The sequence below is a fragment of the Balaenoptera ricei genome, chromosome 6 (genome assembly GCF_028023285.1).
Source record: "Balaenoptera ricei isolate mBalRic1 chromosome 6, mBalRic1.hap2, whole genome shotgun sequence".
In the NCBI taxonomy this organism is placed as follows: domain Eukaryota; kingdom Metazoa; phylum Chordata; class Mammalia; order Artiodactyla; family Balaenopteridae; genus Balaenoptera; species Balaenoptera ricei.
The window spans coordinates 16,357,508-16,382,689 of record NC_082644.1 but is presented as its reverse complement, the minus strand read 5'-3'; the positions used below and the strand labels follow the sequence as shown (position 1 = coordinate 16,382,689).

General features: G+C 38.3%; 1 protein-coding gene across 1 annotated transcript in view; it reads left to right on the top strand.

The window, feature by feature from the left end:
• PIWIL2 (piwi like RNA-mediated gene silencing 2) overlaps window positions 1–25,182 on the top strand; it is an 85,972-nt gene that overhangs the window by 53,411 nt on the left and 7,379 nt on the right. The window contains exons 17-20 of the mRNA XM_059926255.1: window positions 1,817–1,918; window positions 2,457–2,573; window positions 3,508–3,596; window positions 4,477–4,582. Of these exons, the coding sequence (XP_059782238.1) occupies window positions 1,817–1,918; window positions 2,457–2,573; window positions 3,508–3,596; window positions 4,477–4,582 (414 nt within the window). The remainder of the gene's footprint in view (window positions 1–1,816; window positions 1,919–2,456; window positions 2,574–3,507; window positions 3,597–4,476; window positions 4,583–25,182) is intronic.

Below are 25,182 nucleotides of genomic sequence, written 5' to 3'. Positions count from 1 at the left end.
AGGGCTTCCCTGGTGGCGCAGTAGTTGAGAGTCTGCCTGCCGATGCAGGGGACACGGGTTCAAGCCCTGGTCCGGGAAGGTCCCACGTGCCGCGGAGCAACTAAGCCTGTGAGCCACAACTGCTGAGCCCACGTGCCACAACTACTGAAGCCCGCGCACCTGGAGCCCGTGCTCCGCAACAAGAGAAGCCACTGCAATGAGAAGCCTGCGCACCGCAACGAAGAGTAGCCCCTGCTCGCCACAACTAGAGAAAGCCCGCGCGCAGCAACAAAGACTCAACGCAGCCAAAAATAAATTTAATTAATCATAAAAAAAAAAAAAAAAAGGCAGACCAAAAGTTTTTGGAAATAACTAGTCCTTGAATTGAAGAGTCAGTTCTTGTGAGATCAATACTAGAATTAATATTCTAGTATTGACTAGAACACAGGTCAGTCATGACTTTCTCTGTTCATCCACCGCTCTGGGTGTGTCATCTTGTAGCAGCACACTCATGTTCTCTCTTTCTTTGTATTTTCTTCCTGACTTCCCATGCCTTCTTACTCTGCCATGGCCTCCCCCGGGCCTGATCATTGATAAAGTCTGCCCTGCTTTCAAAAGAAAAACCCAGCTGAGTACCTCAGCTCCCCCATCTCATGAGTTGGCCTGTTCTCTTTATGAGAGTGCACTGCCAACAATCTTCACGTAGCATGGGTATGAGTTTCATTCATAATGTTGACTCCTATTGGTCTTGCTATCTCTCTGCCATCTTTAGGGCATTCTGTTTTATTATTCTCTTTGTTTCAGGGTCATAAACTCAGATGTCTACGGGAGTGAAGTGGGCCAGGAGGGGGACTCTAGGGAACTAAAGAGAGTAAACCCCATGACTGCAGATAACAGCCCAGCATTGTCAAATTGATTTTTAGTTTGTTTATTTTTCAATAGAAGCCAAAAGTCTAGATTTGCATATGTGTACACCTACCTATGTTTAAATGTTAATTTTAAAAAGACTTGTGAATCATTATAGGGACTAACCACATCTGTTTCCTAGATCCAGCCCACAGGCTCCCAGCATGCAGCCCATGTTCTGTGTGACTTCGGAAGTTCTTTGATCTGATTGCTGGAACATGTGTCCTCTGAGAAGTCTTCATTTAAAATTAATCTTGATTTGGAATAGCATACTGTTGATTTCTGTTTCTGTCATGAAGCGTTGGCAACTTTATTTCACTTGTGTGCGACTTTTCCTTATTCAGATTTTGAAGGATCCTCTGTTCTTAATATCAGATCTCTTAAGCAGTGAGAGGTAGAAGATGCCGATGTAAGATATTCTGCTGGCAATATCATTCTCTCTCCTAATCAGAAAGTTAGGAAGATCTACTTATGGATTTGGCAGTAGCTTCATTTCCTCTGCATTTGGCTCTGAATCCTTTCTTCTGGTATTGTATCCTGTGTTTCCTAGTTAAAGTTCTATGGCATGAATGTAAACATTATAGTGCATTGAAAGCATCAACTAATAAGAAACCCTTGCATATTTTTAAGCCTGGTTCTTTTCCAGGGATCTTAAGTGTCCTAATAAATTAATCAGGTAATCAGGACCAGCTCTAGGTAACTTACGGTAACATGTTATGTAGCTAAGCAAAGAAGCCTGGAACCCAGCAAATGCTCACTCAGGTTCAAGGACCTTTTTCTCTGTTGGAATGTCCACTATCTTTGTCTCAGTCCCCTCTTTACCCTAAAGGTCCTGTGGCTTTGCAGACTCTTGAACTGCCCCTGACTGAAGCCCTATCAAGGTCCGCTCAGAGTTCCAAAGCCTGACTTATATATACTTTATCTCCTCAAGGGGAAGATACAGATGGTTGTTTGCATCATCATGGGCACACGTGACGACCTCTACAGGGCCATTAAAAAGCTGTGCTGTGTGCAGACTCCCGTGCCCTCGCAGGTGAGTGGAAACTGGGCAGGAGGCACAGAGGGAAACTCTAGCCTCCCTTGAGGCTTGGAAAAGAGGGACTGAAGTAACTATTAGAAGCCAGCATATGTAGACGCATCTGGTGAAACTTTCCTGTTACAGTAACCTGGGTAATAGCAGACGTTCTTTGTAAATGCTGCTTTCATGTTCCCACATGAGCACTTTTGCTTGTTCATAGGTGAGTCGTCAGGTGGTTCACACGACCGGGTTCTGAGAGTATAGGCTTCCCTTTGAAAGGAGAAAGCTGGTTTTCCTGCGGAGGTTAAATTTTTTTTTAATCTGCATGAGATCTTTTTGAAAGTTTTTGTTGGCTCGTTGTTTTTTGGTTTTGATTTGTGTCATGTGGGTGCACACACACACAACATGCCTGACTAGAAACCCTAGAATTAGAACTGTTAGTACAAAGTGTATTATCTGCCAGCTGGAGTTTCTTAAACAAATGTAGTACTTGCTCTAGAATTGTTTACATTGTTTGAAAGGTTGATAGTGTCCTCTTTCCCCTCTATTACAGGTCATCAATGTCCGAACCATTGGCCAGCCCACCAGGCTTCAGAGTGTGGCCCAGAAAATTTTACTCCAGATTAACTGTAAATTGGGTGGTGAGCTCTGGGGAGTGGATATTCCTCTGGTGAGTGATGCTGAGATATGTCTTCATTCAATTCAGCATCCCAGAGAGTCCCACCTAGCTATTTTCGTAATTTTCCTCCTAGAATTTTCCTTATTCTCAGTGCTTATAGTCTGAGTGGTTCATTGCTTGTTTTTGTATAGCCCACAAGCTTAGAACGGTTTTCACATTTTTAAGTGGTTGAAAAAAATAAAAATAAGACTAATATCTCCAGGGCTTCCCTGGTGGCGCAGTGGTTGAGAATCTGCCTGCTAATGCAGGGGACACGGGTTCGAGCCCTGGTCTGGGAAGATCCCACATGCCACGGAGCAACTGGGCCCGTGAGCCACAACTACTGAGCCTGCGCGTCTGGAGCCTGTGCTCCGCAACAAGAGAGGCCACGATAGTGAGAGGCCAGCACACCGTGATGAAGAGTGGCCCCCGCTTGCCGCAAGTAGAGAAAGCCCTCGCACAGAAACGAAGACCCAACACAGCCAAAAATAAAAAAATAATAAATAAATAAAAATAAATTTAAAAAAAAAGTAATCATTTAAAAAAAAAAAGACTAATATCTCTAGACACATGAAAATTATATGAAATTCAGTTTTCAGTGTCCTTAAATGCATTTTTATTGGAATGTAGCCACACTCCTTTATGTACTACTACCTGTGGCTGCTTGTGTGCTGTAATGGCAGAATTGAATAGTTCCTCCAGAGACGGTGTGGCTCACAAAGCCTAAGGTATTTACTTTTTAGTCCTTTACCGAAAGTTTGCCAATCCCTGGTCTTGACGATCTCTGACTTTGTTCATAGCGTTTAAAAAATATCAAGTTGATTGCACTCTTTCTCTTCCTTTCCCAGAACTTATTTTCATATGTTGCTTTGGGGTTCAGATAACAATTAAAGATGGGGTGATGTATTGCTTGGATGTTTTGGTTTGTGTTTGTTTTCTAACCCAGAAACAATTAATGGTGATCGGGGTGGATGTTTATCACAACCCCAGCAGAGGCATGCGCTCCGTGGTTGGCTTTGTCTCAAGCATCAGTCTGTAAGTACCACTCCTGGCTCCATTGTGTTTGGTTACCTTATTTTAATGCCTAATCTAACTGTAAATCCAGAAAAAATTTTTGAATATTTAATATTATAGTAAAAGTATACTGAAATTCTTCCTTCTCTATCTTCCTATGGTATTAATTTGTACAATCTCTTATCACATGTGTAAGTTTGTTCCCTGGCTACAATGTAACCTCTTTGAGAATGGGGTCTGTGTCTTGCTGGTGGTGGGTTTTTTCACCTAGAAATGAGGGGTTTTGTTTGTTTTTTCTGATTGTAAAAATAAAGCACGCTCATGCAAAAATCTCCAGAAATTTAGAAAGTGAAAATTCCTCATGGTCTATCTTTTATTAACCGCCACCAAAGATTTGGAGTATATATATACTTTTAGGTACTCTTTTATGCACATATTAACATATAGGTAGCTGGTATACACATACAAGTGGCACATTACTATGTATACTGTTCCTCATCTTCTTTTATGTACTTAAACTGTATATTTTGGTCATTTTCCCGTATTGATGCAAATAAATCTCCATCAATTCTTTTTAACTGCTGCATGGAATTTATTATATGCTATAGCACTATTTATTTAACTAGTCCTCTGTTGGTGGATATCTAGGTTGTTAAATTTTTTCAATTGGAAGCAGTTTTGTAGCAGATATCCACAATTATGCCTGTGTTTTTATATTCTGTAGCTGGCTTACATGTATCTTTTCCCTACATCAGTGCGTGTTTTTACATGTAACATAAATGTGTTTGCTGGGTACTTATGCATGGAGAAGCCTGTGTATGCTGACATTCAGCTGTGGGCCTTCCTTTGTGAGTGTGTGTTCATCTTTCTCTCTCTCTCTCTCTAACTGCCTCTGCCCCAGCACCCTCACAAAATGGTATTCACGAGTGGTATTCCAGATGCCTCATCAGGAGATTGTGGATAGCCTGAAGCTGTGCCTGGTGGGCTCCTTAAAAAAGTTCTATGAGGTGAGGAGAACAGCAGTTCTAAAGTATCAGGGTTTTTAAGGACTACCTTCCTGATCACTTTAAGAGGAAGTCTGATTTAGTGAGAGGGATCCCAAATCGAAGGTGAGTTTCCTAAACAGACTGACAGGCAGCTCAGAAGGACTGTTTTCAGGCTTCTGCTTGTACAGAGCAGCTTAAAGAGCTCAATGCTTTGATTTGATTTGGTAAGTAATGATTATTTCCCTGGTTGTCAGCCTAATGCCTGTGTGTATAATCTTCAGGCCCTTATCAGGAAAGTCAGGGTAAATTTTAGTAATTAAAGCAGCTTATTAATTTTCTCAGCTTTTTATGGCTGTCATTAGACGCTGGTTCTTTTCATTTAGGTTCAAGACCAGTGCCTCCCTGAAAATCACCCCTAGAACTCCAAAGAATGCTAACCATGGAGAATTGCTGTCATTAAGCTGATATTGGGTGTGGAACAATGAGCAAGCAAGGTACTGGGTTTTGCCTTGGCCAGTACATCAAAGGAAGCACTGATAAGTGGCTTTCATTTCTTAGGGTTCAGTGTTAGCCCTTTGCATAGAGATTAAACAGCAAGAAATTTAATGATTTCGCATGATTAAAGTCAATCTCTAGAACTCCACCTTGTTTCATTTTAGAATAATGTTTCCTGTAGTGTCCTTCCAATAGTTTGGTACTGTTTCAGTATTAGAGATTGTGTAAACCAGAAGTTAAATTTTTGTCCCTATAGAGGTCCATGTGATATGCTACTTTGTTACCAAGTCCCACCCACACCTTCCTTCTTGTTGTTGCTGTTGTTTGCCTGCAAAGTTGTGTATGTCTATTCAGCCCTAGCTCAAAGATTACTTCTGTGAAATCTTTCTCATTTCCCCTCCTCTGCTCCATCCCTTAGCTAGACTTATTTCTTTATGGTCCTCTCCCAAGGCCCTCTGTTAACATTCTGTGTAGTGATTATCACATCCTGCCTTTTATTAGTTGTTTGTATCCTTATTTATCTCTCCCTCTGGGTTGTAAATTACTTGAGCACTGTTTGGTTATGGATGGCTCTGTAGTAAATTACCCTAAAACTTAGTGACATGCAGTGAGCATTTATGATGTTCACTGTCAGGAAGTTGGACAGGGCACAGTGGGCTCCAGTTCCTCTCCATTTGGGCCCCTTCATGTGGTCTTTTCACATGAGCTAGTTTGGGCTTCCTCACAGCATGGTGGCTGGGTTTCAGAGCTTGAGCATTCCAAGAGATTGAGAGAGCCAGGTAGAAAACGTGTTGCCTTGTATACCTTAGTCTTGAAAGCCATGTAGCGTCACTTCCACTGCATTCTGTAAGCCAGGTAGTAGTATCATTGTGGATATGCCTGACTTTTGGAGGAGCCAGTATGAGGTAGAGGTAGACTTAAAGAAACAACTGATATGCTCTATAAGGCCATTACGTATATTCTGATATTTCTGTACTAATTACTCTTTCCCCCCTTCATCTATTATAAGGCACTGTTTGTACCTTACAATAAACTGTGCAAAACTCTTTAGCATAGAAGTTAGCTGGTGGTTAGCTAGTCCTGTTCTTTCTTCAGGCCAGTAATTTTTCCATTTATATTACATCCTGAGGAGGCTATAACCCAATTTCCCAATATATTTGCTTATCAATATTGGTATTATCATAAGACTTATTTACATGGTATAGTTGAATCTTACCAACAAGGTTAGTTGAATCTTACCAACAAGGTCACCCTACATCATGATGCAGGGTGGTAGTAGACCTAACCTGAAATATAAGAGTCAACAGTGGCACATTACTAGAGACCCATGCAGGCATGAATAATTAGTTCAGTTCATCATTATATTGTAAGACCAAAATATCTCCCAGAGCCATGCCACTTAAGTTTGCAGGCTTCCATTCAACATTGTCAGGTTCTGAAAGCAGCAGTTCATTCGCCATTTCAGACATTGGTATACTTGAGCTAACAGACAATGTCATCTCTTGCTCTGAGCGTCTTTTAAGGCACCAATGTAATATTGTATTTTCCTCATTGCACAACGATTTATTCATTCCTTTATCCTCAACTACCATTCTTCCTTCTCTGTATTTATACCCAAACTTTTCCACCTTTAAATGGAACATTAGGTTTAGCCACTGTGCTGGTCTAGGATGCTGCCAGCAATACTAGTCTAGCAATTGCCTCCCCCTCAGTCCACTGCCATCCACACAGGGTAGGATTACATAGGTCAGAACGAGTGGGCTATCTCACCTCCTAGGCAATATAGATGCGTGTCCTGTGAACCTCAATGTTGCCTGAGGGGGTGAAGGCACAGTCCACCCCGTTAGGCCCTTAGGAACTCTAATTACAGTTTCTTGCTTAGGGATTGTTATGGGTTGAATTGTGCCCCCTTAAAAAGATATTGAAGTCCTAACCCCAGTACCAGTGAATGTAACCTTTTTTGGAAAGAGTGTCTTGGCAGATAATCAAGTTAAGATGAGGTCATTAGAGTGGGCCCTAATCCAGTATGGCTGTGTTCTTATGAAAAGAGGAGATTTGGACACAGAGACACACACACATAGAGGAAAGACAATGTGAAGACACAGGGAGAGCACCATCTACCAGCCAAGGAACACATGAGGCCACCAGGAGTCATAGAACGATAGATTCTCTGTCACAGCCCTCAGAAGGAAACAACCCTGCCAGCACTTTGATGTCAAACTTTAGACTCCAGCACGGTGGAACAGTACACTTCAGTTAGTGGTACTTTGTTATGGCAGCTCTAGCAAATGAATGCATGGTTCATCCCAGCTTCTAGCACCCAAAGTTGCAGTCCTGGTCCGAGAACCACTGCATCAGGTAGTGAAAAAGAGGGTTAACGTCATGTGGGGGAAAACAAAAAAAAAGTATTGTCATAGCAGCATCCTTCCCCACCCCTTGTTCTTTAGATCCCCCAGAAAAGGAGAGGAGTTTATCTAGTGGGGACATTCCCTTTGGCCCCTGTCATGTTGAGTATGAGTACACACTCATAAAGTCATGTAAGCTAGCCCTTCACACCTTTATTCCCTTCATTTTAAACAATAAATGTTTTAGTTGCTCATTCTAATTTTCTGTCAAACTGTTACTCTGGGAATGAAAGTGTGTTCCTTGGTCTGAGGAAATGTGACTTGGCAGTCCAGATTGGTATAGTGTCTTCTGTTTTAGTTCTTTTATAGTATTTTGAGAATTTGTATCTACCAGCAGATATGCAAAACCCAGTCCAGAATAGGTGTCTGTTTCTGTCAGGAACAATTTGTAATCTCCTGGAGCTGCAGAGTCAGTCCAATTTGCCACTGTGTGCGGGGCCTTCCCCTCAGGGAATCTGCCCCCAGAGCCATCTGCATTCTCTGTTCTCTTGGCAGACAGAACAGTTTATTGGAATTTTGCACTTCAGAGGGTATGAGAAAAATATGTCTAGATTTAGCCCATTTCTTCACTGCTACAGCCCTCAGTGTCCATTCATTTCATGGACCCAGGTACCGCTCGAGCAGACACACCAAGATATCTGCTTGCTGGTAACTACTTTCTGATCCTGGAAGGAGGTAGTTACTCCCCATTCACCCTTCTCCCTACTTCCTGGTAACATCTAATCTGCTTTCTTTCTGTGGATTTGTGTATATTATATAGAGATAATCATAAAATACATGATCTTTTGTGTTTGCTTCTTTTATTGATCATGTTTATAAGGTTCGTCTAAATTGTAGACTATATTATTAGTTTGTTCTTTTTTATGGATGAATAATGTTCTATTGTATGTTTATCCATTCATCATTGATGGACACTTGTACTATTCCCACCTTTTGACTATTGTGAATAATGTGAATAATACAGGCTGTGAACATGCCTGTATATGTATTAGTTTGAGTACCTATTTTCAGTTTTTTCAGGTATATACCTCGGAGTGAAATTGCTGGGTCATATGGTAATTCTTTGTTTAACTTTTTGAGGAACCCTCAAACTGTTTTCCACAGTGGATGCACCATTTCACATTCCTATCAGCAATATAGAAGGGTTCCAGCTCCTCCACATCCTTGCCAACACATCTTATTTTCCTTTTTTTAATTGTAACTCTTGTGAAGTGGTATCTCATTATGGCTTTAACTTGCATTTCCTTAATGACTAATGATGTTGTACATCTTTTCCTGTGCTTATTGTCCATTTGTATAACTTGTTTGGAGAAGTCCTTTTGAGTCCTTTCCCTGTTTTTCAGTTGATCTATTTGTCTTTTTCTTTTTGAGGTGTAAGAGTTATTGTTTTTGTTTTTACATATTCTGGATACAGAACTCTTGTCTGATGTACGATTTGCAAATATTTTCTCCCATTCTGTAGAGTGTCTTCACTTTCTTGATAATGTTATTTGATGCACAAAAGTTTTAAATTTTGATGGAGTCCCATTATCTATTTTTCCTTTTGTTCCTTGTGCTTGTGGTGTCAGATCTAAGACTGTTGCCAAATTTGAGGTCATGAAGATTTACGCCTTTGTTTTCTTCTAACAGTTTTAGAGCTTTAGCTGTTACATTTAGGTCATTGATCCATTTTGAGTTACATTTTGTATGTGGAGTGAGGTAGAGGTCCAACTCTACTCTTTTGCATGTGGTTATCCACTTGTCCCAGCACCACTTGTTGGGGAGACTATATTCTTTATAGAATGGTATTGGCACCCTTATTAAAGATCAGTTAGCCCTGGATGTTTGGGTTTATTTCTGAACTCTCAGTTCTTTTCCATCGGTCTGTATGTCATCCTTAGGTCAGTACAACACTGTTTTGATTATTGCTTTTTAGTTAGTTTTGAAATTAGGAAATCTGAGTCTTCCAGGTTTTTTTTCAATATTGTTTTGGCTATTCAGAGCCCCTTGGAATTCCATATGAATTTGAGAATAGGCACTTCCATTTCTGTAAAAAGGGCCATTGGATTTGCGATAGGAATTGCATTGAATTTATAGATCACTTTGCAAGTATTGTCATCTTAATAATATTCACTCTTGCAATATGTGGACACAGGATGTCTTTCCATTTAGTTAGGTTGTCTTTAATTTCTTTCAGCAATGTTTTGTAGTTTCCGTGTTCAAGTGTTTCACCTCCTCAGTTAAATTTATTCTGGGTATTTTATTCTTTTGAAGGCTACTGCGTATGGAATAGTTCTAATTTCATTTTTAGATTGTTCATTGCTGATGTATAGAAACATAATTGTTTTGTGTGTTAATCTTTAACCCTGCAACTTTTCTGAACTTAACTAGCTTTAGTAGATTTTTTTCCTCAATTCTTTGGGATTTTTCTATATATAGAATCATGTTATATGCAAATCAAAATAGTCATACTTCTTTTTTTCCAGTTTCAATGCCTTTTATCTATTTGTCCTGCGTAGTTGCTCTGACTGGAACTTCCAGTACAATATTTAATAGCAGTGGTAAAAACAGGCATCCTTGTCTTTTTCCTGATCTTAGGGGGATAGTTTTAAGTCTTTCACCATTGAGTATGATGTTAGCTGTGGGTGTTTCATAGACTCACTTTATCATGTTAAGGAAGTTTCTTTCTGTTCGTAATTGGCTGAGTGTTTTTATAGTGAAAGTGTGTTGGATTTTTATCAAATGCTTTTTCTGCATATTAAGTTTATAACAGTCTCATTCATGTTAATACGAAATTGATTTCAGTAGTACACAAAAAATTTGTTCCTTTCTGGTACTATGGTGTCCCTCTTTCTCTGTGCTAATTTTATTTTATTTTATTTTAATTAATTAATTAATCTTTGGCTGTGTTGGGTCTTTGTTGCCGTGCATGGGCTTTCTCTAGTTGCAGTGAGCGGGGGCTACTCTTTGTTGCAGTGGCGGGCTTCTCATTGCAGTGGCTTCTCTTGTTGCGGAGCATGGGCTCTAGGCACGTGGGCTTCAGTAGTTGTGGCGCAAGGGCTTAGTTGCTCCGTGGCATGTGGTATATTCCCGGACCAGGGCTTGAACCCGTGTCTCCTGCATTGGCAGGTGGATTCTTAACCACTGTGCCACCAGGGAAGTCCTGTGCTAATTTTATATTAGGGTTTCCAGAGAGACAGATCAGTACGGGGTGTGTGTGTCTCTCTCTCTGTGTGTGTGTGTGTGTGTGTGTGTGTGTGTGTGTGTGTGTGTGTGTATTTTGAGGAATTGGCTCATGTGATTTATGGAGGCTGGCAAGTCCAAAATCTGCAGGGTGGGTCAGCAGGTTGGAGACCCAGGGAAGGGCTGATGTTGTAGATCAAGTTTGAGTTTATCCTAATTGGTATGTTTTAGTCTTCTTGAATGTGTCAGTTAACTTAGTTAACTTTTGAATCAAATTTGGGAATTTTTGGTCCACTATTTCTTCGAACACTCTTTTGCCCCTTTCTCTCTCTCCCCTGCTACTGAGACTCCCAATTATTCATATATTGTCATGCTTGATGGTGTCTCACAGGTCTCAGAGGCTGCATTCATTTTTCTTCCTTTTTTTCTTTCTGTTTCTCACACTGGATAATCTTGATTGATTTATCTTTTAGTTCGCTGATTATTCCTTCTGCCTGATCAAATCTGCTCTTAAGCCCCTCTGGTGAATTTTTCACTTCACTTATACTTTCTGATTCCAAAATTTTTGTTTGGTTCTTTCTTACAATTTCTGTCTTTATTGGTAGTCTTTACTTCGTGAGATTTTCCTTAAGGTCTTTAGATGTAGTTTTCTTTAGATCTTTGAACATTATTTAAAAATGGTTGGGGGCTTCTCTGGTGGTGCAGTGGTTAAGAATCCGCCTGCCAATGCAGGAGACACAGGTTCGAGCCCTGGTCCGGGAAGATCCCACATGCCGCGGAGCAGCTAAGCCCGTGCGCCACAACTACTGAGCCTGCACTCTAGAGCCCACGAGCCACAACTACTGAGCCCACATACCACAACTGCTGAAGCCTGTGCACCTAGAGCCCATGCTCTGCAACAAGAGAACCACCACGGTGAGAAGCCCGTGCACTGCAATGAAGAGTAGCTCCTGCTCGCAGCAACTAGAGAAAAGCGTGCGCACAGCAACAAAGACCCAATGCAGCCAAACATAAATATAAATAAGTAAATAATTTAAAAAATAAATAAAATAAAATGAAAATGGTTGGTTTAAAGTCCTTGTCTAATATAACCGATGTCCGGGCTTCTCCCCGTGCAGTTTCTATTAACTACTTTTTTTTCATGTGAATGGGCTGTAGTTTACTATTTCTTGGCATGTTTCATAATTTTTTATTGAAAGCTAGACATATTTATTTTTATGAAAAACAGTTTTTTTGGGGGGCTTCCCTGGTGGCTCAGTGGTTGAGAAACTGCCTGCCAATGCAGGGGACACAGGTTCGAGCCCTGGTCTGGGAAGATCCCGCGTGCCGCAGAGCGGCTGGGCCCGTGAGCCACAATTACTGAGCCTGCGCTCCACAAGAGAGGCCACGATAGTGAGAGGCCTGCGCACCGCGATGAAGAGTGGCCCCCGCTCCCCACAACTGGAGAAAGCCCTTGCACAGAAGCTAAGACCCAACACAGCCATAAAAAAAAAAAAAAGTTTTTTTAAAGCTACATTTCTTTCTTTTTTAAAATATTTATTTATTTATTTGGCTGCCTCCGGTCTTAGTTGTGGCATGCGGGATCTTCATTGCAGCATGCAGGACCTTTCATTGCGGCATCAGGATCGTTCATTGTGGCACGCAGCCTTCTCTCTAGTTGTGGCGCATGGGCTCCAGAGCACGTGGGCTCAGTTGCCCTGTGGCATGTGGGATCTTAGTTCCTCAACCAGGAATCCAACCTGCGTCCCCTGCATTGGAAGGAGGATTCTTAACCACTGGACCACCAGGGAAGTCCCTAGACATTTTTAATATAATGTTGGCAACTCTGCAAATCAAATCTCCACCCCCAGGGCTTGTTGTTGTTGCTCTTTGATGACTTCCTTGGCCCGATTCTGTAATCTTTGTAATCTAAACTGTGTGTAGCCACTGAAATCTCCCCTTAGTTTAGCTTAGTGATCAGCTAATGATAGGACAAAGATTTCTTCAAATGCCTTGAATGTTCTGCACCCTCCAGTGATTGCTAGATTATTTTCAGTTACCATGGTAGTGAGGCTGCAGGTGTCACAGCTACTGCAGAGAAAGGGGAATATGAATAGTGTAAGTTAAAGCACCACAAAGGTCAAGATTCAGCCAATTTTATTGAATAAATGCTGTTCAGATTGTTTTAAGCCTCTGGTTAGTTTCCACAGTTCCAAAAAAGTTGATTTTGACCATTTGTGCAGTGTGCTTGTTGCTTTTATGGTTGAACAGATTTTTGGAGGTCCTTACTTTCTCATTCAAGAAATATTTCTTGAAGAGTGCTTTTGACAGTCTGCTTTTGTTAAGTGCAAGTGCTTTTCTAGGTGGACAGTGATTAGAGTTTAGAACCCACTGAGGATAGATTGCACTAGAAAACCTCCATCATTTTGTTTTAGGGCCCCAAAGGGCTACATTCTAGGAATAAGGGTGATTGAAAGCAAACTACAGCTCATCTTTGAATTATTTTAAATTTTTGAATCAGATATGATGATCCAGCGTGCTAGTGTTTCCAAGTTTCTCATAGTGCAAATACTCCAGACACCTGGAAGAAACAAACTTGAGTCTTCTCCGTATGAACAATATCATTCCAGGCACCATGTAATTTCTATTAACAATACTGTAAATACAAGCATACCTCAGAGATATTGGGGGTCCAGTTCCAGACTACCACAGTAAAGCTAGTACTGCACTAAAGTGAGTCACAAATTTTTTAGTTTCCCAGGGCATATAAATGTTGGGTTTATGCTATACTATAGTATATCAAGTGTGCAATGAACAAATGTGCATGTCTTAATTAAAAAATAATGTGTTGGAAAAATGGCACTGATAGACTTGCTCAACACAGGGTGACACAAAACTTTAATTTGTAAAAAAAAATGCAGTATCTGCGAAGTGCAATAAAGTGAAGCACAATAAAATGAGGTACGTCTGTGCTATGTTTGGCAATTTTTAAAAAGGAATATATGTATATTATACACACATGTATGCACATATGTGTATATATTTTTGAATATATACATGTATATATATGTATATACATATGTACATATACACACATGAGTATACATACACATATATATGTATGGCTACTTGAATTTAATTGAGAAGTTAATGAAGCAAAGAAGAATAAGTAGGTGAAGATACAAAATGACAGAAACCCAGAGAGATGATGAGAGCTGCATTTGGGTTCTTCTTCTTTAGGGACATATGCTAATTCTGGAAGAGGCAGCTGAAACATTGAAAAGCTGTGGAGCACTTTTGAAGTCTTTAGGGATCAAAAGCTGGAGGCCAGGGCCCCCAAGTCAGTGGTAGTCGTGAGTCTTCTCCCCACTATTTGGGCTGTGAATCTGAAGAGCTGCAAACTAGGAGTAAAGAAGAGCTATAGGTAGATCAACTCTGAATGATACTAGTCCTTGCATACGGATTCAGGTGAACTCTGACTGCTAGTTTTACTGCCCACTTGCCAAAAGCAAATAAAAACCCTCTGAAGGAAGATAACATTATCCTGGGTATCAGATTTTTCTGCAATATCTAGCAATCAATAAATAACAACCAAGAACACAAGAGAGAAAATGAAGGGACTGAAAAACTAAGAAAGTCAACAGATAATTGATCCAGATACACAGAGGATTCAGATAGATGAATAGTCAGACACATTTTAAAATAGCTACACTTAAGTTCAGAGAAATGGAAGACAATATTAAGAATTTTAGCAAAGAATTGGAAACTGTGGGGAAAAATTGAAATTTCTAGAACTAAAAATTATGATAACCAAAATTAAACACTTAGTGAATGGGTGTATTAGGTTGCTAGGGCTGCCGGAACAACGGCTTAAACAATAAAAATTTATTTCCTCACAGATCTGTGGGATGGGAAGTCCAAGATCAGGATGCTGTGCTGGCAGGGTTGGATTCTCCTGAGGCCTCTCTCCTTGTCTTATAGATGGCTGTCTTCTCTCTGTGTCACATGGTCTTTACCCCATGTGTGTCTATGTCCCAGTCTCCTCTTCTTAGAAAGACACCAGTCATATTTGATTAGGGCCCACCCCAGTGACCTTATTTAAACTGAATAACCTCTCTAAATATCTATTTCCAAATACAGTCACATTTTGGGTATGGCAGGTTAGGACTTCAACACAAATTTTGGAGAAACACAGCTCTGTGCATAACAGTGGGCAACAGTAGTTTAGACTTAATTGAGGAAATTTCAAGAGACAATTGAAAGATAGGTAAGAAGAAAATAATCAAACTGCACTGAGATACGGAGGGTTAGAAAATACAACAAGGCAACAGACATGGGAGTTATGGAGTTAAAATATATTATACACATAAGTGGTCCAGAAGGAGGTTAGAGAGAGCAGAGGGCAGAAAAACAATGGTAAAGTATATTCCAAAAGTGTTAGAAGACATTAAGTTACAGATATGAGAAATCCAACAAATCCCAAGCAAGACATAAAAAGAAAAGTACACTTAGGCACATTATAATAAAACTGTTGAAAGTAAAGACAAATATATATATATACATATTAAGGCAAGTCAAAGGAAAATAAAAGAGGTTACCTTCAAGGAACAACAAATTGACTAATAGTGAACTAGTCAAAAGAAACAATTTAAGCCACAAGATAATAATAGCTACAAAATGCTGAAAAAAACTACCAACATAGAATCCAATATCCACTAAAAGTAACTTCTAATAAGGTGAAAAAAGACATTTTGTGGCAAATAAAAAATTGAGAACGCTTGTCACCGGCAGATTTGCACTGAAGGAAAATACAAAAGAGCATTTTTCACCTACAAGGAAAATTATCCCAGAAAACACTTAGAAATGGTCAAAGGAATAAATACAGGAATAAAAGTGCCAAGTATGGGGAAAAATTTAAATGAATACCTACCATCTAAAATAATAATATAATGTTTTTGAGTGGGTATATATTCATTTGTGTGTATAAATTTCAAATTGATGACAATAATAGCACAAATATCTGGAAGAAGTAAATGAAGTTCCAATGCCTTTAGTTTCTTGAATTGTTGAGGAAAAGGTGAAAGTACTAATTTATATTACACTTTGATACACTAAAGAGCTATGTTGTAATTTCTAGGGTAGCCACTAAAAGAATAAAAAAAGAGTTATGTAACAATCACGATGAGAGAAGAGAAAATAACAAAAATTTTTTTAAGGAAGAAAGGAAAAGAATGTAGAGCAGGTGAAACAAATAGCAAGCAATACTTGGACCTTGGAAATGTTATGCTAAGTGAAAGAAGCCAGTCATAAAAGACCACATTTTATATGATTCCATTCATAAGAAATGTTCAGAACAGGGAAGTTTACAGAAACAGAAAGTAGGTCAGTGGTTGCTTAGGGCTAAGTTGGGGAGAGAATAGGAGGTGGGTAGAGTGGTGGTAGTTTAAGAGTGTGGGGCTTCTTGTTGAGGTGATGAAAATGTTCTAAAATCGATTGTGGTGATGGTTGTACATATCTGTGGGTATACTAAAAAACATTGAATTTTACACTTTAAATTGATGAATTATATGGTGTGTGGATTATGTCTGAATAAATAAATTTTTTTAAAAATTTAAAGAATCATATAGAAATTCTGGACTTCTAAAATGTAATAAATGAAAATTTCAGTAGAGGGGCCTAACATCAGATTGGATTAAGCAGAAGAAATAACTAGCAAATTTGAAGATAGGTCAGTTGAGATTATTCAGTGTGAAGAAAAGAAAGAAAAAAATAAGGAAAATTAACAGAGGCTCAGAGATCTGTGGGACACCATCAGCCATAGCAGTATAAACATAATGTGATTCCCAGAAGGGGAGTAGTGAGAGAGAACTGGGAACAAAGGACATTGGAAGGAATAATAGCCAAATTTTCCAAAATTAATGAAGAAAGTAATCAATTCATCCAAGAAGCCTAACGAACACTAAGTAGGAAAAACTCAAAGATACCCATACCTAGACACAACCAAGTAAGATTGCTAAAAGACAAAGAGGGCATCTTGAAAGCACCAAGAGAAAGCTGCTCATTATGTTCAAGGCATCTTCAGTAAGATTAAGAGCTGACTTCTCATCAGAAATCATGGAGGCCAGAAGGCAATGGGATGACATATTCCAAATGCTGGAAGAAAAAGAAAGTTGAATAAGAATTGTATATCCAGAAAAGCTGCTGTTCAGAAATAAAGGAGAAACCTTGACAGTAATATTATGCTCAGTGAAAGAAGCTAGACATAAAAAGCCACATATTTATATTATTCCATTTCTATGAAATATCCAGAATAGGAAAATTTGTGGAGACAGAAAAGAGATTACTGGTTTCCAGGCACTGAGGATGCTGGCAGGAATAGGGAGTAACTGCTAATGGGTATAGGGTTCTTTTTGGGGTGTTGAAAATATTATGGAATTAGGTAGTGTTGATAGGTATATAACTTTGTGAGTATACTAAAACCACTGAATTATACTCTTTGAAATAGTGAATTTTATGTGATTTACATCTCATTTTTTTTTTAATGGAGAAAGTAAGACTCTCAGATAAACAAAAACTAGGGGAATTTGTCACTAGCAGACCTGTCCTACAAGAAATACTTAAGGGAGTCCTTCAGGTAGAAATGAAATGACACTAGACAGTAATTTGTATCCACCTGAAGAAGTAAGTACCACCAGGAAAGGTAACTATAGAGGTAAACATAAAGAGAGCAAAAATATATTTTTGTTTGTAATTTTTCTTCTAGTCTGTGTCTTAAGAGACAAGTGCATAAAGTGGTAATTATAAATCTAAGTGGATGTGCATACAATGTATAAAGATATAATTTGTATGACAATAAAGGCACAAAGGAGAGGGGAGGGAATGGAGCCATATAGGAGCAAAGTTTTTGAATAATACCAAAATTAATTTTGTATTGGGACTTCCGTGGTGGTCCAGTGGTAAAGAATTTGCCTTACAATGCAGGGGACGCAGGTTCTATCCCTGGTCAGGGAACTAAGATCCTACATGCCGCAGGGCAGCTAAGCCCACTTGCCACAACTACTGAGCTCACACGCACCTCAACTAGAGCCCATATGCCGTAAACTACAGACCCCATGTGCTCTGGAACCCACGTGCCACAGCTGCAGAGCCCACGTGCCCTGGAGCCTGTGTGCCACAACTAGAGAAGAGAAAACCTGCACGCCACAAGTAGAGAGAAGTCCGTGTACCACAACGAAGAGCCCGTGCACTGGTGCAATGACAGATCCCACATCTAAGACCCAACAGAGCCAAAAATAAATTAAATAAATAAATAAATGAATCATCATTTAAAAAAAATAAATATATTTATTTTTGGCTGCATTGGGTCTTCACTGCTGCATGTGGGGGGCTTTCTCTAGTTGCGGCGAGCGGGGGCTACTCTTCATTGTGGTGCATGGGCTTCTCACTGTGGTGGCTTCTCTTGTTGCGGAGCACGGGCTCTAGGTGCGCGGGCTTCAGTAGCTGTGGCACACAGGCTCAGTAGTTGCGGCTCATGGGCTCTAGAGCGCAGGCTCAGTAGTTGTGGCGCACAGGCTTAGTTGCTCTGTGGCATTTGGGATCTTCCCGGACCAGGGCTCAAACCCGTGTCCCCTGCATTGGCAGGCGGATTCTTAACCACTGCGCCACCAGTGGTTTAAATCTTTAAAAGAATCTTTAAATCTTTTAAATCTTTAAAAACAATTTTGTATTAACTGACCAAATGAGATTGTTATAAGTTAATATGTTAACTGTAATCCCCAGGTGAAACACTTAAGAAAATAACTCAGAAAAATAAAAGAAAAGGAACGGCAAGGGAATTAATATGGTAACTAGAAAATGTCTATTTAATACAAATTAAGGCAGTTGAGGAAGAATAGAGGGACAAAAAAGATATAAGGCATGTGGAAAACAAATAGTAAAATGGCAGATGTAAATCTTACCGTATCCGTAATTACATTAAATGTAAATGGACTAAACACCAAAGGTAGAGATTAGCAACTTGGATTAAGTGAAAATATGAAGATGTGCTTTCTCCAAGAGACATATTTTAGTTTCAAAGACACAGGAGGTTGAAAATAAAAGAACGGAACAAGATAAACCAAAAGAGAGCTGGAGTAGCTATACTAATAACAGGCAAAACAGACTTTAAGATAACAATTGTTACTAAAGACAAGAAAGGACATTTCGTAATGGCAAAAGGGTCAATCCATGAGGAAGTCATAAAATATAAACATATGAAACTAACAACATACATCCAAAAATATATGAAACAAAAACTAACATAAGGGAAAGAAATAGACAATTCTACAGTAATAGATGGAGATTTCAAAACTTCATTTTCAATAATGGATAGAACAGTTAGAAATAAGATCAACAAGCAAATAAAATACTTGAACAACTCTGTGATCCAACTCAGCCTAACAGACATCTACAGAACACACAACAACAGAACATACATTCTTCTCAAATGTGTGTGGCATGTTCTCCATGATAGAACATATGTCAGGTTATAAAACAAGACTCAGTCCATCTTAAAGGTTTAAAATCATGCAAAATGTGTTCTGAAACCACAATAGAATGAAATTAGAATTTAATACGTGAGACATTTGGGGAAGTCACAACTATATGGAAATTAAACAATACTCCCAAGTAACCAAGAGGTCAAAGAAGAAATCAAAAGGGAAATTAGAAAACGGTTTGAGATAAATGAAAATAAAAACAAAACATACCAAAACTTGTGGATGTATGTAAAGAAGTGCTTAGAAGGAAAATTTACAGCTGTAAATAATAAAATAATATTGTAATAAAAAAGAAGAAAAATCTCCAAACAGCCCAAGTTCCACCTTAAGAAACTAGAAAAAGAAGAGCAAACTAAACTCAAAGCAAGAAAGAAGGAATTGATAGAGATTATAGCATAGAGAAATGAAATGGAAAATTGAAAAACAACAGAGAAAATCAATAAACCAAAAATTGATTATTTGAAAAGATCAACAGAATTGATAAGCCTTTAGCTAGACCACCCATGAAAAAGAGAAGATCAGATACTAAAATCTGGAATGAAAAAGACATCACTACTGACCTTACAGAAATAAAAAAAGGATTTTGAGAAAACACTATGAACGGCTGTATGCCAAGAAATTAGATAACCTAAGTGAAATGGACAAACTCCAAGAAAGGCACAAACTATCAAAACTTTTTAGTTATACAGAATATTTAAAGAATTAATACTCTTTCACAAACTCTTCCAAAAAATAGGAAAGGAGGGAATACTTCCCAGTTCATACCATAAGGCCAATATTACCTTGATACTAAAGCTAAACAAAAATAACACAAGAAAACTGCAGAAGACATCCAGACTGGAAAGGAAGAAGTTAAACTGTGTCTGTTTCTATTTGACATTATCTTACATATAGAAAACCCTAAAGAATACACACACACTATTGTAGCTAGTAAAAGAGTTCAGCAAGGTTGAGGATACAAGACTGCTGTACAATAATCAACTATTTCTTTATACTAGCAATGATCAATCCAGAAATGAAATTAAAATAATTCCATTTATAACAGCATAAAAGAGAACTGTGTAGGAAAATGTTTAACAAAAGAAGTGCAAAAAATACTCTGAACACTGCAGAACATTGTTGAAAGAAATGAAGAAGACCTAAACAAAAGGAAAGACAACCCATATTCAAGACTTAATATTGTTAAGATGGTAGTACTCCTTAAATTAATCTACAGATTCAAGGAAATACATATCAAAAGTCTAACATTCTTTTTTTGTAGAAATGGACAAATTGATTTTCAAATTCATATGGAAATGTAAAAAATTCCAGAATAGGCAAAACAATTTTGAAAAAGAAGAAAATTGAAGGACTCATACTTTCTGAATTCAAAACTTACTACAAAGCTAGAATAAACAACACAGTCTGGTACTGAAATGGAAAGAGATGTAGAAATCAGTTGAGAGTCCAGAAGTAAACCTGTGTGCTTCTGGTAAACTGATTTCTGCAAGGGTGACATTCAGCGGTAAGAAAGCATAGTCTTTTCAGGAAATGGCGCAGGGAGTACTGGATATCCACATGCAAAAGAATGAAGTTGGATCCTTGCCTCACACAATATATAAAAAATAACTCCAAATGGATCAAAGACCTAAATGTAGGAACTAAAACTATAAAACTCTAGATGATGGCATAGGTTTATGTCTTTGTGACCATTTAACAGACAACAGTTTATTAGATATGATACTGAAAGCAAAAAGCAAGTAAAGAAAAACATAAATCAGACTTCATCAAATTTAAAATATTTTGTGCTTCAAAGTGCAAGAAAGTGAAAAGACAACCCATGGAATGGGACAGAATCATTCATCTGATATATCTAGTACAGGTATAGTTTCCAGAATATACAACTGAAAAACAAAGAGACAAATAACCGAGCATAAAAACAGGCAAACATTTGAATAGACATTTCTCCAAAGAGCATATACAAATAGATGAGAAGCACATGAAGAGAGGTTAAATCATTAGTCATTAGGGAAGTGGAAATCAAAATCACAATGAGGTACCACTTCACATGAAAACCAGATAAAGGCATTACAATAAAGGAAGCTACAGATCAATATTTCTCATGATTATAGATGCAAAGATCTTCAACAAAATATTAGTAAAGCAAATCTAACAATGCATAAAAAGAATTATACACTGTAACTGTTCTGAGTTGAATACTGCCTCTCCAAATTCATGTCCACCTGGATCCTGTGAATGTGACATCATCTGGAAATAGGGTCTTTGCAGATTCAGTCAGGTTAAGATGAGGTTAGACTGGATTAGGGTGGGCCCTAAGCCAATGACATATTCTTATAAGAAGAGGGAAGTTTGGTCAGAGTCATAGAAGGTCATGTGAAGGAGCAGAGACACAGACACACAGGAGAAGGCACTGGAAAGGTGGAAGCAGAGATTGGAGTGATGTATCTACAAGCCAAGAAACACTAAGGATTGCCAGAAACCACCAGGAGCTAGAATAGGCAAGGAAGTATTCTTTCCTAGGGCCTTTGGAGGAAGCATGTGGACCTGCTGATACCACAGTTCTGGACTTCTGCCCTCCAGAACTGTGAGAGAATATATTTCTGTTGTTCTAAGCAACCCAGTTTGTGGTTGTTACAGCAACCCTTAAAAAGGATACAACTACCAAGTGGTTTGTATTCCAGTTATACAGGGCTGGTTCAGCATTTGAAAATCAATCAGTGTGGTCTGTCACATCAGTAGGCTAAAGAAGAAAAATCCTATCATGTCAATAGATGCAGAAAAAGCATTTGACAAAAGTCAACTCCCATTCGTGACTAAAAAAACAAAAAACAAGCAAACAAAAAACAACAACAAACCTCCCAGCAGACTAGGAGTATAAGGGGAACTTCATAAACTTAATACAGAACATCTACAAAAATGCTGCAGCTAACCTTGTACTTAATTGTGAGAAACTAGATACTTTTCCCCTAAGATCAAGAACAAGACAGTTATTTCTTCTCTCATCACTCCTATTCAGCATCATACTGGAAGTCCTAGCTAATGCAAAAAGACAAAAGGAAGTAAAAGTTATACAGTCAAAAAGGAGGAAAAAAAACTTGGCGGGTAGCATAATGTCTATGTATACATCTCAAGAAATCAACAACAAAAAAACTCTGCTGGAATTACAAGGTTGCAGGATACAAAATAAATATACAAAATTAAATTGCTGAAAAAACCCACAAAATCAATTCCTTTTCTATATATCAGCAATGAACAATTGGAATTTGAAATTAAAAACAATACCATTTGTATTAGCACCAAAAAATGAACCATTAGATATAAGTCTAACAAAGTTTATATAAGATTTACATGAAGAAAACTCTGAAACTCTAATGAAAAATATCAAATATCTAAATAAATAGAGAGATATCCCACGTTCATTGATAGGAGGACTCAATATTGTTAAGATGTCAGTTCTTCCCAATTTGATCTATCGATTCACTGTAGCCCTAGTCAAAATCCCAGCAAGTTACTTTGCAGATATTTACAAACAGATTGTAAAGTTTAAATAGAAAGGTAAAAGACAGGGTAGCCAACACAGTACTTAAGAAGAACCAAATCAGAGGACTTCTGTTACTCAAAGAGTTACTATGAAGCTACAGTAATATAGGTGGTGTGGTATTGACAAAAAGAAAAATAGACATGTCAAGGAAACAGAATTGAGAGCCCAGAAGTAGACCTATACAAATAGATTCCAGTGATCTTTGATAAAAGATCATGGGCCACTTCACTGGAAAAGGAGAATCTTTTCAACAAATGGTGCTGGAACAGCTGCCCATCCACATGCAAACAAAACAGAAACGAAAACTATACCCAGACCATATACCTTTCACAAAAATTAACTCAAAATTATCACAAACTTACCTTTAAAATGCAAAAGTGTAAAAGGTATGGAAGATAACATAGAAAATCTTGGTGACCTTGGGTTTGGTGATGACTTTTTGATACCAAAGCACTATCCATGAAAGAAAGAACTGATAAACAGGACTTAATTTAAAAAAAAAACTTCTGTGAAACTTCTGTGAGAGACACTAAGAGAATGAAAATAAGCTACAGACTGGGAGAAAATATTTGCAAAACACGTATCTGATAAAATACTGTTATCTAAAATATACAAAGAACTCTTAAAATCTCAATAAGAAAACAACCTAATTAAAAGATGGGCAAAAGACTTGAACAGACTTCTCACCAAAGAAGATATACAGATGGCAAATAAGCATATGAAAAGATACTCAATATAACATTAGGGAATGGCAAATTAAAACAACAAGATACCACTACACATCTATTAGAATGGCCAAAATCTAAAACACTGACAACACCAAATGCTAGTGAGGATGTGGAGCAATGGTAACTCTCATCATTGCCTGAGGGAATGTGAAATGGTACAGCCACTTTGGAAGGCAGTTTGGTAGTTTCTTACAAAACTAAACATATTCTTATCATATGATCAAGCAATCACACTGCTTGGTATTTGCCCAAATGAGTTTACAACTTTTGTCCACACAGAAACCTGCACAAAGATTTTTATAGCAGCTTTATTTATAATTGCCCAAACTGGAAGCAACGAAGATGTTCTTCAGTAGGTGAATGGACAGATAATCTGTGGTACATCCAGACAATTAAATACTCAGCAGTAAACAGAAATGAGCTATCGAGCCATGGGAAGATATGGAGGAATCTTAAATGCATGTAACTAAGTGGAAAAAGCCAATCTGAAAAGGCTACATACTATATGATTCCAACTATAGGACATTCAGGAAAAGACACAAAACTATGGACACAGTAAAAAGATCAGTGATTGCCAGAGGTTTGGGAGGGTGAGGAAGGGAAGTATAAATAGGGAGCACAGGGGGTTTTTAGGGCTGTAAAATTACTATAATGGTAGATAAATGACATGCATTTCTTAAAGCCTATAGAATATACAAGAGAGTGAATGCGAATATAAACTGTGGACTTTAGTTAATAATATATCAATATTTATCAGTTGTAACAAATGCACCACCCTAATGTAATATGGTAACAATAGGGGAAACTATGTGTATGGTTGGTGGGGAAGGTGTATATGGGAACTCTGTACTATGGCCTCAAGTTTTTTGTAAACTTAAAACTCGTCTGAAAAATAAAGTCTCTATTTAAAAGCATGCACACACAATGAGATACCACCTCACACACACTAGGATGGCTAAAATAAAAAAGATAATAAGAGTGTTGTCAAGGATGTGGAGAAATTGGAACCCTCATACATTGCTGGTGGGAATGTAAAATGGTAGAGCTTCTTTGAAAAACAGTTTGGTATTTCGTCAGGATGTTAAACATAGAGTTACCATATGACTCAGCAATTCTACTCCTAGGTATAATAAACCAAGAAAATTGAAAACATATGTCCACACAAAACTTGTATATGAATGTTCATAGCAGTATTACTCATAATAGCCAAAACTGGAAATAACCCATACGATCGATGAATGGACAAATGTGATATAGCCTGTAATGTAATGTCATTTGGCAACATAAGGGAATGAAGGACTGATACAACATGGGTGAACTGTGAAAACATTATGCTCAGTGAAATATTTAGTCACAAAAGACCACATATTACATGATTCTGTTTGTCCAAAATAGGCTAATCCAAAGAAACAAAGTATGTTAGTGTGTTCCAGGAGTTGGGGTTGGGGGGGCGATGGGAAATGACTGCTAATGGGTATGAGATTACCTTTTGGGGTGATGTATATGTTCTAAAATTAGATAGCGGTGATGGTTGCAAAATTCGATAAATGTAAAACTTTTGACTTTTATACCTTAAGAGAGTGTCTTTTATGGTATAGCAAATTATAGCTCAATAAAGCTGTGATTTAAAAAAAAGCACCACTCCCAAACATCCGTCTAGCTTACCTACCCTTGTGGAATCAGCAAAATCAACACATGCTGCCGGGGAAAAACAGGTTCAGAAGGCTGGCTTATTTCTCTGGGCCCCCATCCTTCCTCTGATGCTGCCTTCAGG